The following is a 19,777-nucleotide window of genomic DNA, read 5'->3' as shown; positions in this document are numbered from 1 at the left end:
AGGCTCATGGTCAAGCAAAACATAATGTCTACCTCTGCTGCCAAGGGAAGATATGCTTACTGTCCATTACCAAGGTTCACGTTCCCTGTGCTGGGGGTTCCTTTCTTGTAATGCCACCCATTGCTTGTGCAAGCATCATAGAGCCCTCTTTGCATTTCCCTGTGGGAGTCAGGGCTTGGTAAACCAGCATAAATACTGGTCTTGTAGCTACTGTTATTTGCGATGAGTGATAAGCTTATTTTCTTCTCTGACCCAGGAGTCTTGTACCTTCTGTCAGTATCCATGGCAGGCTCACTTGTTAGCTAGCACATAGGTTAAAATTTTAGACTTTTCACCAATCTACATTATTAGGAGCTATAAAAGATATACTTTTAACCTTGGTGGTCTCAAGGAGTTGTCAGTTAGCTTTGTCGGTATAAAGTACGAAATGATTGCTACTTCTTGACGTGGAATTCTTTTTTAAGCAGCGGTTCAGGATGTAGGCGCCTTTGTTTATTTATTTTGGTATCTATTAACTTCCAAATTTGCCATGCTCATTTGCATCAAGCCATACTCATTTGCATCAAATGAGCATGGAGAAATGTGAATGGGACATTTTTATGGGACAAGCCTAACAGTGGTGCATATTCGTATCATTCACCATCCTATTCAATTGATTGGAGCTTGTTCAAAATAAGTCTTAGTTGGGGAGAAACATGGTCTAGTCCTGTGTCCATGAAGAAGAGACATGGGTTTGGTGGAATGTCTTGCCCACAGATGGGTATTTCCAGCCAAGAGAAACCTCAGGTGTACTGACATGAAAGTGAGCCATACATGACTTCTGCGTGATTAAAATCACAGGATGCATGAAAGAGACTGTGGTAGAAGATGAGAGGCTAGTCATGAATCATGTTTTACCATAGGCAGATCTCTCTGCAGGTGACTGGCACATGCTGAAGAATTTTAATATTGCAAAAACAAGACTAGGGGAGAATGCTTAGGGAGCTATAGCAACAGACTGGGTGAGGGGAAAAAAAAGACAATTTTAATGAAGCCAGTGACAGAAGAGATTCACTAATATGATAACAAGTGTCATGCATTGTGTTGGGTGCTGGGTATGTGCCAAAATAAAACCAGTAACCAATGGACCAATTAGATATAGGTGGCAAGAGAGAGGGTAAAGAATAGCATGTGGTGGGAGACTATCTGAAGAGAGAAATGAGGTGGAGAAATAATGAGATCAGTTTTGAATCGCTGAATTCTATGCACTTGTACAACATTTAGGTGGACATGTCCAGCTGGCATTGTTTATGTGTAGCTCGAGCTCCTTAGAAAAGTCAAAACACAGATAGTAACACCCAGGTAGAGACAACAGGTTGCAAAGAGAGGGCTCTCATATCACAGATATTCAGCAAGTATGTGTTAATTGACTTAATGTTTGTGTCATTAATTTACCGTTTAAAGGGGGAACTCGTTACCCTTTGAATTTACTGAGCACATTCTAACTTGATTCTGATTGCTCAGGTATTCAGGTGGAGGTAATATGTACCTATGTCTGGAAAGACAAAATAGTAGCATTCATTTCAAGAAGAAATCTAAAATAATACTAAGTGAGCATATATCCTGCTTTGACTGAAATGGCTATCATTGGTGGAGGTCTATCATTGCTTCGGATTTCTTGTTACTTCTGCTAGCTACAACCATGATGCATAGGAAAGTGCCAAGCGCTTTGATTATACTCAGCATATAGTGATCACCTTAAAAAACATTATGTTCCTTTTTTTTTTCCTTTTTGTTAGACTTTGTTGTTTAATAAAGAAATACTCTTGATCACGGATGCTCCAAGCTAATTGCCATTGCAAATTTAGTTTCAGGACACAATCAGCAATAACGAGACCACAGGGCTTAAACTGACTACTTTTGTTTTCATTTCTGCAGTATTAGGGCTAGAGGTAATAAGAAAGAGACGTGAGCTCCTCTGTATGCACTCCACTTTCCCATGCCATCCCTGTCCTTTGTTGCCTGGCTGGAATTATGGTCACTCTGCAAATGAGGCATGATTTCGTGACTGCCATCCAAAAGAGCCGAAAGCTGAGAAACGCTGTGCTTCCCCTCTGAACCCTCCGTTCTTCCACATTAACTGCATACATCACAACCTGCTCAGAAGATATAGAAATGCGAATTCTGTTTTCTTCTTGGTTAATTTTTGCTTATTGAATTGCCCGATTTCATGGAAATTGCGGAGGGTGGTATGTAAACATTGTAACAGAGACCATCTGTGTTCTTCCACTGAGTGAGTTAGTATAGAATGCTAATAAAACCAAATAGCAGCTTTTCACTCCCAAAGAGCCAGCGAGCATTTTCCTGTGCCATAGAAACAGACTAAGTCCTGCGTGCAAACCTGCCACGCCACCAGTGCACGTCTTTGTTACAAGGACAGAGTGAAGCAGTATAAATTGGCCAACCTAAATTCACCATCCCTGATGAAAGGCAAGACACAAAACCTTGAAGTACTGGACTTGCTGATCTGGGTTGACTCCATCAGCTATCCATTTGAAGAACTTAATGAGTTACCCATACTTATGGTGGCTCAAAGATACCAGGAGATTATGTTTGTACAGTCTCAAAAGATGTAGCCTACTTCTAATTTTAACTGCAATACGATGTTTAGAAAGGCTGTATCTATTTTTCCTATTTGAAACTAGTGTCCTTCTAAATATGTTGTGTCTATAGTACTTCATTTAGGGACACCGGTTCCAGAGTTCAGACCCTCTCGCCATTTCAGATTTGGCCAAAAGGTAGAGCAGATGTTGGGCTGGAGGTGGACTGTTTCCAAAGGGATATTGAGAGTTAGGTTCCACTGGGCTGGGGGTTCTGTCCTTCTGTAAGCTTGTTTAGGTGCTGAGTCTGCTGTGTGATGCAGAGAAGACATAAAAAAAAAAAAACTTCTCTAGCCTCAGCTTTCTGAGCACAAGCCAGAAAATCAAATCTATATTCCTCCAGTTCGGGGGATATAGAGGGCAGCTTCTTGTATACTGTGCTTGGTAGAAGTCTGTTAATACAAAGACATCATTTTTTAATGAACTCTAACATTAGTAAGGTTATCATCACATGTAGAACTACTCAAGAGATTTGCACTTCAGAGCCTGAGTAAATCACCATGTCCACAGTTGTATCTTAGAAATTAATCTTTTGAATTATAGTCATAAATAGATTGAATATCACTCAATTATAAGAAAAACTGGCCTCATATTGCCACTAATAGACACTTCGTATTTGAATTATATTACTGTATTGATTTCTTACCATTTTAACTTTCTGGGGTGAAAATCTAATTTACAAATTGTAATTGACTTTTCAAATCAACAATGTTGATTTCCATTATAGGAATCATCCCAGTTATCTGGACTCCCTGAGTATGTTAAAATAGTAGAAGTTGGACCTAGGGATGGATTGCAGAATGAAAAGGTAAGTTTAATATCAAATTTACAGTTAATTTCAAATGCTAACTTGAAATATTGTTAAGATTCCAAAGATTTACATAGTTTTCATATGCTACACTATTATATCTGTTTTCAATTTGCTTGTTGAATTTATCAATCTTAAATAGGATTTGCTTTCTGTTATGAAGCAATTTTCTGTTTATGTTTCAATAGACCCTATGTAAATTACTGGTAAAATACCTTTTAATGTTTTCATAGGTTATAGTTCCGACAGATATAAAAATTGAATTTATCAATCAGCTGTCCCAAACTGGCTTATCTGTAATAGAAGTGACCAGCTTTGTGTCCTCCAGATGGGTACCACAGGTATGTAAATCCATAATCCTTAACTGGATCTTTAATTCAGTTTTGCCAAGATTTAGAAAACAGTGTGATATACATTGTGAATATTACCTGATACAATTACTAATTTGCTATGTTCTTATAAAATATTAACCCATGCACTGAGATATGATTAAAGCAAAACCTCTTTGATGAAATATATTACTTAAGTCCTAAAAAGTCATTTAGAACTCCGTTTAATTCTACATGAGTATATGGACCAACATAATGTAGAGGATAAGGCTCAGCCCTGACATCTTTCACCACCATTAAGTTTAAGGTTCCTCTGAGATTCAGCCTTCAGTAATTTTCTTTTCCTGTGCTCTCTTCTTTGCCTTTCCTTCTAACATCAGTACTCACTTCCGATAGGTTGATGATAAATCTATTTCTAGTCTTCCACTCGCTAATAACCTTCAGCTAGATGTGCACCTCAAATCAGTGGGTTCAAAATCAAACTTATTATTGTCTATCCTGCTTTATGCTGATAGCTCAACTATTCCTTTTGGAGTCTTGGACTTGAATGTTCAATGGGTCATCTCCTATATCTAGTCAGTTACTGACTCATAAAAATTCCTGTTCCTCAGTATAGCTTATCTCTTCTTTTCAATCCCATTGATACACTAGTAATCCACACACCCTTATTGACTAGTTACTGTGATAGTCACTTAAATTTTATTCGTAATCACTGTGTCACTTTTTCTTTTCCTTATATATTTTGCCCATTGCTTCTAAAATAACCTCCCAGAAATATCAGTGTTCTCAAACTCGTGTTCTGAGTTCTTTAGAGGTTCCCTTCTCACCACTGAAAAAGTCTGGAAACTTTGGCTTGGCCTCCTTCTATACTTGGCCCTTTTTTTCCTTTCCAGTCTTTTCTTTCTTCTTCTTTTTCTTTATTAGTAGTTTCAGGTGTACAAAGCAACACAAGAGTTAGACATTTACACCCCTCACCAAGCTACTACCCCTTTGACATCTTATATTGCTGTTATAATTTCATTGACTATATTCCCTATGCTGTACTTTACATCCCATAATCGTGTGTGTGTGTGTGTGTGTGTGTGTGTGTATTTAATTATAGTTGATATTCAGTATTATTCTACTTCAGTTTCAGTTGTATAGCGCATTGGTCAGGCATCTACAGTCTATGAAGTAATCCCCCTGAGGCATCCAGTACACATCTGATACCCTACATAATCTTTACAACATTATTGATTATATTTCCCATTTTGTATTTCATATCCCCGGGACTGTAGTTTTCCTCCTTCATTTTGCTGAAGCCCTGATCAACCGAATTGCTTCCTATTCCCTGTTTACATGTCCTGTCTCTAGCTATATAGCACTCTGTACTTGCTTACATACATCTCAATTTCTGCATTGCTCTGAAGTCATGACAGGATGATGTGAAAAGGCTTAAAACATTAAAGTCTTTTAAATTAGAAGTCATTGGAAGTAACAGGAACCACAATAGGATTAATAGTATTAGTACTATGTCACTGTTCAAAGAGTCATTATTTAAATATCAGAGTTACTTTTATTCATCCTCAAAATAGATTGTTTTTTCTTCATCCCATTTGTCACTGTTGATAACCATACTATTTGTAAATATTTTCCAATTATCTTCTTCCTGAACTATAAGCCTGTGGAGATAGCGACCATGTCTCTCTTGTTCATCACTATATCCCCAGTGCTCTGTGCTTAGTGAGTAGGTGCTCAATAAATAACTGTGAAATGAATAGTGAATCAATCAGTGTTAAAAAATCATAACATACTGCTTTGAATTCTTTGGTATGGACACGTGACTTTTACTTTTGTTCACATATTTTGTCTAATGGAGGTCACAGATATTTCCCTTAGGAAGACACAAATAGCTTGATGAAACTACACATATTTCCTTTGTATTTTCATTTTGTAAAATGCTAGCTATTATCATTTCACTGGCTGTCATTAATTTTAAGGGAATGTGAGACCCTGTTTTCATAACTTTAAGTTTTCATGAAATTGCTTCTGTGTTGTATTCAGTCAGTGCTCATTTCACATATTTAATTATTGTTAGACAATGGATAGTCTGGTATAACTTTAGAGTAAGTCTTTAGAGAGAGAACAGTTCATGGTAATATTAATTGATGAGCAACCAAAATTATATTTCAGATATTTTACTAGTCCTCTTCAAGATACTTTTATTTCCCAATAATTTGATAAAGCTGCATACAAAGCATTCTCCTTTATTACTATGATGCCCATGGTCACTTTTTATTATTATACAATGCTGGAAATCGATTGACAGATTATTCTTCCAACTGATCTGGGACACTCCCCGTGACATTTAGAAGGATGAGGCTAGAACCCTTTGTAGAGGGCCTCATTTCTTCTTGCACAACTAGTTAAGAGCGAAGTTGAACAAAACAAAAGGGCAGGCAGTCCCTCTGTGAGCAGTAATAGGAAAATGCCTTCTGGGCTCACATTAAGTAGATCCATGTGATGGGACCATAAAATAATATGATTTATTGTGGGCTTGCTCCTGAGGTGAATTTGGGACTTAACCTATTGAGATTTAATGAACTCTTCCTAGGCTCAGTGTATTTTTGAATACATGACATAATTCCCCACGTAGTTCCTGAGGACAGCTGTGGGGAGGTAGAAGTTCCTCTGGAACTGCGTTTCTGTCTCCATTCTGCCTTGAGCTTGAGTAAGTGACTTGACCTTTTGGAATGTTGGAAATCCCAGCAGCGATGCGTGCAGTTCGGGAGGGTTCCGAGCAGGGAGGCATGTGAACGGGTCCCCGTGTGTGAATGCCTGGGGTTCTGAGCAGCGCTCAGTATTATCTGAGTAAATGCCTGACTGACAGAGGGACCGACTGACTGATCCTGGGTGCCACAGAGGTGAACTGCCTTCTCTTCAATAAGCAGTTTTTTTCTTAATGATGAAAATACGTGTGTAGTTCAAATATTAGGCCCAATCTGAATAATTAAAGATACTAATCCCTTCAGATAATACAGAATATGTTATATACTTCGCTTTTAACACTCATCTGGTTTTATGCATTGTAATCCCCCCAAAAAGATTGTTTTGAATAAAGCACATACCTATAAAAGAGCAGTGTGCCTGAATCAAAGATATCATGAGATTCATATTCCAAAGTTATACCAGTCCCTTACTACATAAGATAGCGAGTGTTTGTCAGAGGGCGCTATTGATAATGTTCCATTTTTGCCATTTTATTTTCCAGAGTTGTGTCTGTGTTTTAGAATTCACAGAGCTTGCCTAAGCAGAGCATTTTTTATAGTTGTAGTTGCAGTTTATCTCGTTATGAAACTGTGGATGTCAATGTTTTTATACTCACAGACCAGGCCCTAAGTCAGCAGAACTAACGCATAATGTTAACTTCTCTCTTCAAATTTTTATATCATTCTCTCTCGCATTTGAAGAAACTCCTATGACGCAGACTCACCTCACTTTAAAATAATGCTTGAGATTTGTGACAGAACAATCTTAGTACAGCCGCTTATGTATAATTGTCAGAAGCAATTTCTGTTTCTAAAGACAGTGAGTATGGTCCTAAATTGGTATTCTATGAATTCTCTGCATCTTCTTCTATTTCTTTCTGTCAAACATAGGTCATGGGAATAGTCCTCTAATTTGTTTAGATTGCTGCTTGTTCACTTATTTCTTTTTTTAGTATTTTAAAGCTTTTTTTTATAGTTTCCCTCCTACTGTTTTGTTTGGCAGCGGCTTTCTAACTAAGTCAGCTAAAGAAAAGTTCCTTGGTAGCAGGGTGCCGTATAAAACAGGATCCCACACCTATAATCTAAATGTCCAGACATGATAAAATACCTGCCGCTAAAAAAAATGTTCTTTACAACTTATCTAGAAAAAGGCTTACTTAGAATGATTTATAAGAACATTTGAAATAAGTCCAGATAGCCCCTTGCTTCGGTGGAATGAACAACAATAACAGCAGAAAGAAAACATGTTTATAAAAATAGGTTTACTGCAACTTTGGAATGTGGCTCTTCGTAGTAAGCCTTTTAAATCATTATAAATACAGTATTTTTAAAAAGTGAACTAGAGTTTTACATTCATTTTTCCTTTAGCCATTTGGTTTTAAACATGTTCATTCACATGAGTGATTAAAGGGAACGTAGTTTATTTAAAAATAAGAATACATTAAATGTACACAACTCAGTATGTTTATGAGTGTCATATGCAGAGTCTCAGCTATAAATATTTTCCCCTTGTTTAATTAATTTTTAACTGTTGGAATGGGTGGGTCACCAATCTCGACATGTCAGCAAGGGCTAGAAATAGATTTTCTCTATAAAAGTAGAAAAAATATACATAAAAGACTGTAACAATTATTTACAAATCAGTCTAACACTTAAAAGTATGGCCTAAGTACAATGTAAGCAAGAAGGAATGTGTAAATCTTTCCCTACTCTCCTTTTACTGTGTGTTTCAATTAATTCTTTATTGGTAATGAAAACACATTTACTGGATTGAAGTTTAAGATTCCGATTTACACTGATGAGATGCAGGAGGCTTTAGTCTCTGCTACTGAGTTCCCTCCGAGCTTCTATTTCTGGCTCTGCTCTTTTTGAGCATGTGTGGAGAAGAGGCAAGGAAGGGGATAATTCAGCAGAGATGCAAGGGGGGGGAGGGGAAGGGTAGGGTTGGGGGAGAGGAAAGTGGGGGGGGAGAGAGAGAGAGAGAGAGAGAGAGAGAGAGGTATCGGGCTTGTGTGTGCTCAGACACACAGAGCCCCCAGATTCTTTTGCTCGTGAGCCACAGTTAACTGGCTGGGTAATTTTATCATCTGGGAAGTGTTCCAGTGCTAGTCTCATTCATTACACCCCAGAAGAGTTGGCCTCTGAGATCTCCCCAAAGAGGATCCTGGTGAAATTTACCAAGACCTCCCTTCTCATTTCATGACGTTATAGTAGTCCTTTAACTCAGCTAGGTTGGGGAGGGGGAGAGTGGGCTGGAAGGGGAGCAAGATTTAACCCAAAGTCTCTGCAAAGGAGACCGACATAGAATGCCCAATTCTTTGTTTAGTATGCTTTTCTACTGCACAGTAAGATTAGCCGACCCTCACTTCAACCCTTGTCCTATTTGGTACTGTTATGCCTTCCACATGTTCTTTCTATGATAGAGTTGGACTGTTTAATTATCACAGTTAGCACCAGGAACCAGCCAGTTCAGATCATCCAGACTACTCATTGGTAAAAGTCTCCATTTACTTTTTTTATTTTTTTTTTTGTCTCCTGAATCAGTAGTCCAGGAGTACACACTAGTGCTGCTTCCTTGTAAAAAAAGCTTATGTTAAAGAGGTTTAAGGGCGTATTTTTATTAGCAGCAGTTTCTAAATGGACTACGCATGTTTCATTTTTCAACTTATTTGAGCATGTTGAATTTCTTACGTGTCAAATAATTGCTCTGTGTTCAATATTTGGTCTCAGAGAAGAAATAAAAGACACTAAGTTGTTTAGTAAATGACCTCAGACAGTTATTTGAAAGTTAATGGGGGTAAAATTGTTGTATGAGAGCTATATCCACATAGAAAAAAATATGTTAACTCCTCAGGAAGTAGAAAATAAGCATACACTATTTTCCACCTCATTGTGTTCCCAGCATTTAGTGGCGCGAACCATGGACTCTTTAGCTTGGCGCTGTAAGTCTAATGTGTTTTTCATTGACTATATTGCTTGTGGCAAATATTTTAGCTGCACGTTCGTACAAATGCATGTGCACATAGGTATTCAAACATATGCAATTGTCACCTATTCCTGAAAGCTCGTACAGTTAATGCTGGTTCTTTTGATTTCCTACATAACAACTCCAAAATGTAGTGGCTTAATAGCAATATTGGTTTGTGCTTATGGTTTCTGTGAATCAAGAATTCAGGTGTGGCTCCATGCGGTCTGGCTAGAGGTTTCTCAGAGATGACAGAGCTGGAGCAGCAGGGGCTGGGCGGCCCAGCAGGGAAAGCTGGGGGCTGGCTGGGCACCTCTTTCTTCATGTGTTCTCAGAGCCTCTCCATGTAGTCTCTGTGTGGACTAGTTTGGACTTCCTCACAGCATGGCAGCCTTCGACAAAAGTCGACTCAGATCTGCAAAGGTGAGCATTCCAAGAGGCAGGCAAAAGTGGTATGCCTTTTATAAACAAGGCTTTTAAATTTTATAACATTACTTTTCCATAATCCATTAGTTGAGCCAGTGACAGAGGCACCCGGTTTCAATGGGAGAGGGGACACACTCTTTGTTGGGAGTGGCATTGTAGAAGAGCAGGGAGGGGAAATCCCATTGCAGCCATTTTTATAATTGTGACACGTTGTTGTTTTTTTTTTTTAATGTGCTAGTAATTAATCTAGTCATGTTCTTATTCTTACTAATAATTAAAGAATAGAGTTAATAAAAAAAGCAGGTTCTGCATTTTCAAACCCCCAAATTAAAAAAAAAAAGATATTTTAGCACTGTCACTGTCAGGGCTGCTAATACATATCTCATTCCTGCTCACTCCCTTTATAAAATTGTTTTGTCTCAAATGAGATTCAGGTTAGTATTTGAGGGAGAGGTGTGTTGTCTGGACAACTTGAGAGGTAAGGGGGAGAAAGCCACCTCCAGGTCTTTCTCATCCTCACTTCCAGTTAAGGCAGAAATAGAGTAGAAGCAGGTGAAGCAATCAGAGGTGTTGGCTTTCATAACCACTTCTACTCTGGAGCAAAGCCAGCTTTTCCCTGAATACCGATTTCTAGACTTGTAGCCCAAATTAGAGAGGAGGTCACAGAAGTGGAGAATCCCCTCCTGCAAGGAGAAGGGGATGGAAGGAAGACAAAAAAGCTGGAAAGCAGAAGGTAAATGTTAGAACTTGAACTTTCCCTCCACACCTCCCAATCCTTGCCATCCCCTCTGAACATGGTGAGCACACACAGCTGCAGGAGGCACTGCTTTCGCTACAGAATATGTTCTTTCTGTATCCCCTTGAAGCTGTGCCTTCCATGTCTAGACCTGCTCAGCAGAGTCCCAACTTCTGGACTAACACCTTTTCAGAGAGTCTATTGTAACCTATGTGGCATGCCTGGCATGTACACATGATTCAGTTCAAAGTGTTAAATTATGTAGGTAATGCCTACTGACTTATGAAAGAATAAAGAGCAGGCAGGCCTTTTTTTTTTTTTTCAGAGCAAATGTCAATGTACTCGAGAAATGAAAAGTAGCAATTAAATTTGTGTTGCTTTTTGTCAGCACAAAACAGCCTGCATTACTTGAAGTTGCTATATTAAAACGTTCCTCTGAATTTGCAGTCAGATTTTTCTCCTTTCAAATGAAACTAGCCACATGCACTCTGAATACTATACTAGGCACTCTCGACGATGTGTCAGTGAACTTGATTTATATCTCCTAGTGGTGTTGCTTGTATAACTGAATATTACTTACGATAGCTTTACAAATGATGTGAATTCCTGCATTCCTCTGATCAGGGGGTGGGGGTTTGCTTGATCGTTTTCTGTGTTTTTAAGCAGTGATTAACCAGAACGTGATATTTTAGTCGTTTCATTGGGCCATTACATCACTGCTACTGTTATCACTTAGAGCAAGCAAATTGCCTATAGCATATTCACAAATTTTAAAACACATTTACCTCTCACAGAAAAGACATGGAAATATGAAAAAAAAATTGTTTTGTTTTGTTAGAACAGTGGGTGCTGCTTTTTATTCTTGAACTTGTTTCAGGCTATGCTTTACAATAAAATTGGAAAAAAATAGAGTTTCTAACATTGTACATATTACTCAGCATTTAACAACAACTTACTCTGTAGCTATAATATAGTTTCACTATGGTCTGCAAAGCAAAATAAAAAAATTATAATTAAGAACAATAATACCAGCAACTTTACTGGTTAGATTTAAAATTTTTTCTTGCTGAAGGTATCATTTAATATTTTTTGGACTTTTTTTTCCCTTACGAGGCCAAAATCCATGATTATACTCACAGATTTATTCACATTATGTACTGCTTTTATAATTACTTAATTTGATCAACATTTTGATTAACAAATTGGGTTTTTTAGTTCTTAGATTTATAAAAGGAACCATAACAAAATGTTAAAGTAAAACACTTTACCTCACTTTTTATTCAATTATATTGAGTTTATTGTTTACCAAATTTTTTCTAAGTTTTCCCATGAAAGAAAGAAACTTTTAAAGCCATTTTGATCATATTGAAACTGTCTTAAAATTTGGACTTATAGAACTATCTGTATGCATTGACAGCTGAAAGGTCTAGACACAATTGTATAAAACCTGAATAGAAGTGCAATTTGACACAGAAAGACTTGAATCTAACTTTTTAATGGTCTTTTCAGCATTACTCTGATTAGTTTGTTGATAAACATTGTCAGTCTTACTTTAGTGGAAACTCATTCCATTGATATGACTCCTGACTAAGCCATTTAAGTGCAGCTCACTTTAAGAGAAGCAAAATATGCCCTGTGGACTACACTCAAAGGAACTCAAGTACTTCCCGTGTGCTGTAGTTAGGACTCTCTCACAGGGAGAGTCACAGCCATTAGTGAAAACTAGGTTTAAAGTTTAAAGTGTTAAGGTATTAAATGTGAACTGGTTTGATCACCAGTTTTAAGTATGTGTTCAGTTAGCACTCATTTTCAAAAATTCATGATCCTTTTCCACTGAGCATTCAAAATGAAAATATCACACCAAATATTTTGAAATAGATGATGATTTTGAAAGATATTTTATTGATATGTTTATAAAGAATTATGTTTCCTAGTTAATTTTAAAAAATAAACATAAGTAGATTTTTTCCTCATTTTTAGGCATGCATGTGCACATACACATATTGATCTAAAGTTGCCTGGTTAAATGGTTGGAAAGTTCTCTAGGAGTAATATGTAGTAAACATAGAGAATTAGATAAATATGCATGCTAAAAAGACATATTTCAAAAATCACATTAAACAATAGGTAAGGTTTATTTTTCAAAACATAGACCTTAATGAAACATATATATTAATGTTTTACTTCTTCCACACTTGATAAAATAAAAAGACTATAAATTTGTATTTTTTCACTTAGAGTATACTTGTAAGTGTAAAGCGTACTTTATAAAGTATTTTATTTTGTTATCCTTCTAAAATTTTATCTGCTTTTATCTTGAATATTCAATTTATATAATTAAATCCTGAATGGAATTATAATTTTTAGAATAACATAATATTTTGTAACACCTGAGTTTTACATATCTGTTCATTGTTAATATGTAGAACATTCTTTGAAGAATGTTGTTCATTTTATAAATGTCTTAGACAACTTTGAATTTGTAATTGAGGATTCCATAGGTTATAGTTTTATAATAATTGTTTGAGGTATTCACATTCATGTTTGCCTTTTAAAATACATAATGAAGTATTCTTTGAAATATCAACATGTTGAAGCAAATTCATGCTAGTAACTGTAGAACACTAGTACTCCTTCATACCTTCTTGTACGGCTCTCATGTGGGACCCATTAATAAATTGTAACACTATTATTAGTCAAGGCTAATGCATTTAATAATTAATTCAGCTTATAGTATGTACTAATAAATATATTTCTTAGTAGCCCCCAAATAGCTATCCCCCGCCCAAGTCCTCCAGGTTGCATTTTTTTAGTAACATTATTATAGCTATTGTTTATATATAACAACAAAAATGTTTTCTGATAGAACAAGAGCAAACCTGAGTCCTGACTCTTACTAATTCATCATATGATTTGGCAGAGTCTTTCCATCTCTCTGTGACTTGGAGCCGTTCCATTTATTCCTTCACCCATCCCTTGCTTTTACTGTGTCTCTGTTAAAAACCACATTTAGTTCTTTGTTGGACTCAAAAATTGAATCATGTACAGTTGCTAGCAATAACCATAATATCTACATAATAAGGTAATTATAAATGTTAAAATGGATAATGGAAATGAAATCAGTAAACACGCGAGAACTCATGCAAAAGGGTTTTCACATGAAGTCCATACCTGTAAATGGGTTATAATAAAATCAAACGTGGTAACCAGAATACAACTAAGCAGTTTGTCCTTGGTCACTCTGGCCAGAACCAAGTTCTTCCTTTATATCTCTTCTTGGCTTTTTGGCTAAGATCAAGTGTAAAGTTTACCTTTGTTACTATTAACCAAAACAGGCATCTCCAAACCTGTATGATGGCCAAATCATTGTAGTTTAATCACACAAGCTAGTGTAGTGATGGCATTGCTTGTCATGGTAACAGGACCTTTTTTGCTACAACCCTTTCTTCCTGCCAGTGTTTTATTGGCAGTGAGATAGCCTTTCTCAAACAACCCCGGCTTACCCTCTCTTCTCATCAGTACAGCTATTCACTGTGGGCAGAAGTGGCTAACAGAAGGAAGTGTAAACTTAGAAGGGAAACTCCATCAGTCAGTATAGAATGAGTACAATTAGATACAGTATTTTAACAATCACTTCTGCTTCCACGCATGGGAAATAACAATGTCAACAGTGTTATTACCAAACACACAGGCATGATATATGAGAGGCAACACAGTTGAATGGAAAGAAAATTATACTGGGAGCTTGGAGACTTCTGGCCCCTACTTCAGAGTGATGTTGGGAACATGATTGTTTTGACATGGGAAGACCAGGAGGGTGGTCACAGAAGGCATTGACCTGAACAAAGAATAACTAATGCATATTTGTTATGTTTATCTTAGGGAACTGGGAAATGTTACTGAATAAAATGACTGGTTTCTCTGTCTGGAACATTGGTCTCCTAGTTTATCACCCACAAATCCAGTAGATAGATTGGATTGATTTTATAACTTAAAAATGAATATTTGTAGACATGAATAGATTATGATGAAAATGTCTTGTCTGCATTCACAGTAAAAGAGCAGGGATCATATGCTACTTGGTTTGGCCACTGTGGAGAAGCACGTGTGTTGCATCGATAGAGGGCAGTACAAAAGTCCTTAGAACACAAAGGTAATGTTGAATAAGGAAATACTACAGGAAATTATACACCCGACCAAATTAGTTTTAAGGCTCCTAGACTTAAGAAGTTCTGTGAGTATGGTGTCAGACCATTTTTAGCAGTGGCAGCCAAGACGGTATTGGGTAGGAAAAAAAAAAAACTGGATGTTCAATTTTCCAGAGATTTCCTGTGTTTATTATTGTAAGGCTGTGATTTATTAAAACTGTCTTACTTCTTCAAGCAGACCAAGATTTCCTCTGTGCTACTGAGGCTAAGATATATGGGGTTTGTTCAAGGAGTCTGTGAATGAGACGAGGTTATAGTACCCAGGCTGCAATGGCGTTCATAACTGGCGAAGGATTTTCAAACTGGGTTGTCAGGAAGAGCTCTAGTCTCATTTTTTCTCATTACTGAATTTACAAATGTATTACCTTTAAGAAGAGTTACTGCTCATATTGAGTTTTGAGTTATAGGGTCTGAAACCACATTATTTATATCTTCAGAGTAATCGATGGCGTGTGTTGAAGAAATTGTGTGTTCTGTATCCCTCTTTCTTGTTGCACTCCTGCATACAGAAAGCAATACTATCGGTTAGTTATGTCTCATCTTGCCAGGGGAGATTGTAGGCAAATACCTTCTGACATTTCCTGCATACTTTGAATATATGTGAATGTTGTCCTGCATGATGGTGGTGGTGGTGAGCAGACAAAAACAAAGATCCTTTAACTATATATCAAAAAATTATTCTGTGAACTATATTAGTGAGCAGGGGAATATAAGGGTTGTAGGTCCACGAGTTTAAGCCTATTTCCTGGACATTTTAAAAGTGGTTTATTAAGCAGAGACTTTATAAAAATAAATATACAATTGATTCATGAACAACACAGGGGTTAGGAGTGTCAACCCTACAGACAGTTAAAAATTAATGTGTTACTTTTGACCCCCCCAAAACTTAACCACTAATAACCTGCTGTTGACCAGAAGCCTTACCGATAACATAAACAGTCGATTAACATATTTTGTATGTCACAGGTATTATATACTGTGTTCTTCAACAAAATAAGCTAGAGAAAAGAAAATTATTAAGAAAATCATAAGGAAGAGAAAATGCATTTACAGTATTTATTGAAAAAAAAAATCTGTGTATAAGTGGACCCACACAATTCAAACCCATGTTATTCAATGGTCAACTGTACTGAGAAATATTATGGATATACCAAGAATAAGACATGCCAAACTGGTCTCACTCCTTTCTTGGTAGTATTTCTGGAGTGATAAAGACAAGGAACACTATAGACATCATGAATCTTTATGTCAGAAAGATCCTTAATTATCTTAATGATATTGCTAAGAGCAAGGTAGGAAATTGCACCACGGCTGGTATTTGCCAAACTTTTACTTATTTATTTTTCATCTATGGAACTTTTGTCACCCTGGATAAAACTTTATTTAGAACATTAATGTATGATAAAAATAGGGAAATTACCATAAAATATTTGTATAGGTCCCTACCAAGGCCCTGGGGGACCTTAGCAATGTGCTCACCGGGGCATGTTTTAGTAAAATTTACAAAAATTAGGTATTTTTGTGTTGTTTTTCATAAAGAGGTTTTCTTTCAAATTGCAATCATGTCAGACCCACAAAATCTGGATTCACCTCCGAATAAACACAAAATGAAGCTTCCTTATGGAAATAGGTGTGGGGGCCTCGAATGCACTAATTCAGTCTCCCTAAGCCCCTGTGGCAGCCTTTGTGACTGAATCCACTGTAATTCCCATTCTGCTTGATATCTTGCATTTCTTGAGTAGTTTTGGGGACTATAGGTTTCTGGGTCCTAGAGCAGAACAGAATCAGAATTTATACAGATGGCTCAAGAAATCTGTATTTTTTTAAAGTACCTCAAATAATTCTGATGATGAATGCAGATTGGGAGACACTGGGTTAGATAATAAAACATGACCACCCCCCTCCCCACCCCCCACCCCTTCACACAAGCTGTTCAGCCTGAAGGTGAGATCTCTTGAGGAGCTCTTCCCTTGACTTGGTGATACACAACATCTTTAGCAGTGTTTGAGGTATAGATATGGGAGCTAAACAGAAGATGTAGAGGACTTGTTTATCAAGGAGTTATAGAGAACGTGCTTTGCAGTCAAATAGACTTGGGTCCCATCATAGCTGTCCCAGTCACTAGCTGTCTGATCTTCCCCATCCTTAATATTTCAATCTATTTTTCCTTCTATAGAAAAATGTCCCTTTCATTGGGTTGTTAAAAATGTTTAAAGAGATAATGCACATACAGAACTCAACACATACAGATTTAATATATGAACTGTCCTAAAGAAAATGTTTGCTTTTATCATTATCAATCATCATCATTACTAACTACAAAATCTTAGAAGAATTAATGGAGAGAAATAACCATGATTCCAAGTAGATTGAATGCAAAATGAATTTAAAACTGGAAGAAAGGGCAAGGAGGAGAAATTTCAGCTGAATTCAACAACCATTTATTAAATGCCTCTTTTATGCAAAATCTTCAAGGAGCTAATAATTTAGTCAGGGAGAGAGACACATAGAGCAACATAAATTATACAAAATTTGATAAGAGCCATGATAGAAGTAACTGCTTCCTATTTGATGCTTCAGAAATGCTGTCAAGCTTTAACCTTGTTGCCTCTGTCAACATACCTCACCACAAGCATTTGAACTAAGGAATATGCAGTTTTCTAGGAACAAGCATGAGGTATGGCTCAGTTCCCTTCCTCTTCAATGATTGTGTCTTTGGTAAGGTACAAAGTATGGTCTAGTTCCTGAGGTCATTCAGTTTTGAGAGTAGATGACCAGCACATAACACTGCATCACTCTAAATAGAGCAACTGCCGTACTGCTGCTAACTGGTAACATTTGGACAGTGCAGGGCCATCTCTCTCTGGCTGAGATCTGGGAATCACTAGGGAACACGGGCCAGGCCATTTGTAGGAAACTTCAGGTCCTGAAGGTATCAATTTGGAGGACCCACATTAAAAAAAAAAAAGTATATATATGGTGTCAAGTAAAAATTAAGTAGGAAAATTAATATCGAATAAGAAAAAATGCATGAAATTGTGAATTTTCAACATTGTTATATATCACAGGTACCTCAAATTAAGGAAAAGTCCTTTAAAAAATTCAATTAAGTATCTGAGGTTACTTCACAATACTACTCTTCTTCTTTGTTGTAGTTAGAAAACAACATGAGATCTACCCTGCTAACAAACTTTTAAGTGTACAGTACAATATTGCATGACTGAGACTGCACCCATTGAATAACAACTCACCATTTTCCCTCTCCCCCCTTTTTCTTAACAACCACCATTCTCTGCTTTTGTGTGTTTGACTATTTTCGATACCTTGTATAAGTGGAATCATACAGTACCTGTCATTTGTGTCTGGTTTATTTCGCTTAGCATAATGTACTCAGGGTTCATCCATGTTGCGTATGGCACTATTTCCTTCTTTTATTTAAGGCTGAATAATATTTTTTTGTATTTATACCATGTTGTCTTTATCTGTTTATCCATCAACGGACATTTAGATTGTTTCCAGATCTTGGATATGTGAATAATGCTGCAGTGAACATGGGGATGCAAATATCTCTTTGAGGTTCTGATTTCAATTCTTTCGGATAAATACCCAGACTTGGGATTGCTGGAACATATGGTATTTCTATTTTTAATTTTTTGAGAAACTTCCATACCGTTTTCTATAGCAGGAACACCATTTTACATTTCTACCAACAGTGTACAAGAGTTCCATTTTCTCTATATCCATGCCAACACTTATCTTTTGTGTTTTCATAATTGCCCTCTTAACAAGTATGAGATGATATCTCATTGTGGTTTTTATCTGCATTTCCGTGATGATTAGTGATGTTGAGCATCTTTTCATATATATGTTGGCCATCTGTATTGTCTTCTTTAGAGTTTTGGCTATTCAAGTTCTTTGCCCATTTTTTAATGTGGTTATTATTATTTTGCTATTGACTTGTAGATATCCTGTATACTCATACATTTTGGATATTAACTCCTTATCAGATATATGATTTGCAAATATTTTCTCCCAATCCTCAGGTTGCCTTTTCACTCTGTTAATTATTTCCTTTGCTGTGCAGAAGTGTTTTAGTTTGGCATAGCCCCACTTGTTATTTTTGTTGACTGTCCTTTTGGTGTCATATCCAAGAAATCACTGCCAATATCAGTATTATGAAGCTTTCTCATTATGTCATCTTCTAGCACTTTTATAGTTCCATATCTCACATTCCAGTCTTTAATCCATCTTGAATTGATTTTTATGTATGCTGTAATGTCAGGATTCAGTTTCATTCTTTGCATGTGAATATCCAGTTTCCCCAATACCATTTGTTGAAAAGACTGTCCTTTCCTGAGTGTATATTCTTGACATCCTTGTCAAAGATCAATTGACCATATATGCATTCATTTCTTTCTGGACTCTCTATTCTGTTCCATTGGTCTATATGTCGGTCTTTACACCAGTGCCATACTGTTTTAATTACTGTAGTTCTGTAATATATTTTGAAATCAGAAAGCCTGATATCTCCAGGCTTATTCTTCTATCTCAAGATTGATTAGACTATTTAAACTCCTTAGTGGATCCATATAAATTTAAAGATTGTTTTTTCCATTTTTGTAAAAAATGCCATTGGGATCTTGATAGGGATTGCATTGAATCTGTAGATTGCTTTGAGTAGTATGGACATTTTCACAGTATTAAATCTTTCATTCCATGAATATGAGATGTCTTCCTGTTTATTTGTTTCTTCTTTAATTTCTTTCTTCAGTGTTTTATAGTTTTCTGTACAAATCTTTCACCTCTTTTGTTAAGCTTATTTCTAAGTATTTTAATTTTTTGATGCTATTGTAAATGAGATTTTCTTAATTTCTTTTTCAGATAGTTGATGATGTACAGAAATGCAACTTATTTTTATA

The 19,777-nt window shown here is 36.5% G+C and overlaps 1 protein-coding gene across 1 annotated transcript in view; it reads left to right on the top strand.

Moving 5' to 3' along the window:
* Positions 1 to 19,777, top strand: part of LOC109376079 (3-hydroxymethyl-3-methylglutaryl-CoA lyase, cytoplasmic-like) — a 78,080-nt gene that overhangs the window by 29,498 nt on the left and 28,805 nt on the right. Inside the window, exons 2-3 of the mRNA XM_019631779.1 lie at positions 3,367 to 3,447; positions 3,681 to 3,788. Of these exons, the coding sequence (XP_019487324.1) occupies positions 3,367 to 3,447; positions 3,681 to 3,788 (189 nt within the window). The remainder of the gene's footprint in view (positions 1 to 3,366; positions 3,448 to 3,680; positions 3,789 to 19,777) is intronic.

Source organism: Hipposideros armiger, unplaced genomic scaffold (genome assembly GCF_001890085.2).
Source record: "Hipposideros armiger isolate ML-2016 unplaced genomic scaffold, ASM189008v1 scaffold_1046, whole genome shotgun sequence".
NCBI classification, from domain to species: Eukaryota; Metazoa; Chordata; class Mammalia; order Chiroptera; family Hipposideridae; genus Hipposideros; species Hipposideros armiger.
The sequence above is the reverse complement of the archived record's forward strand: the minus strand, read 5'-3'. Positions and strand labels throughout refer to the sequence as shown.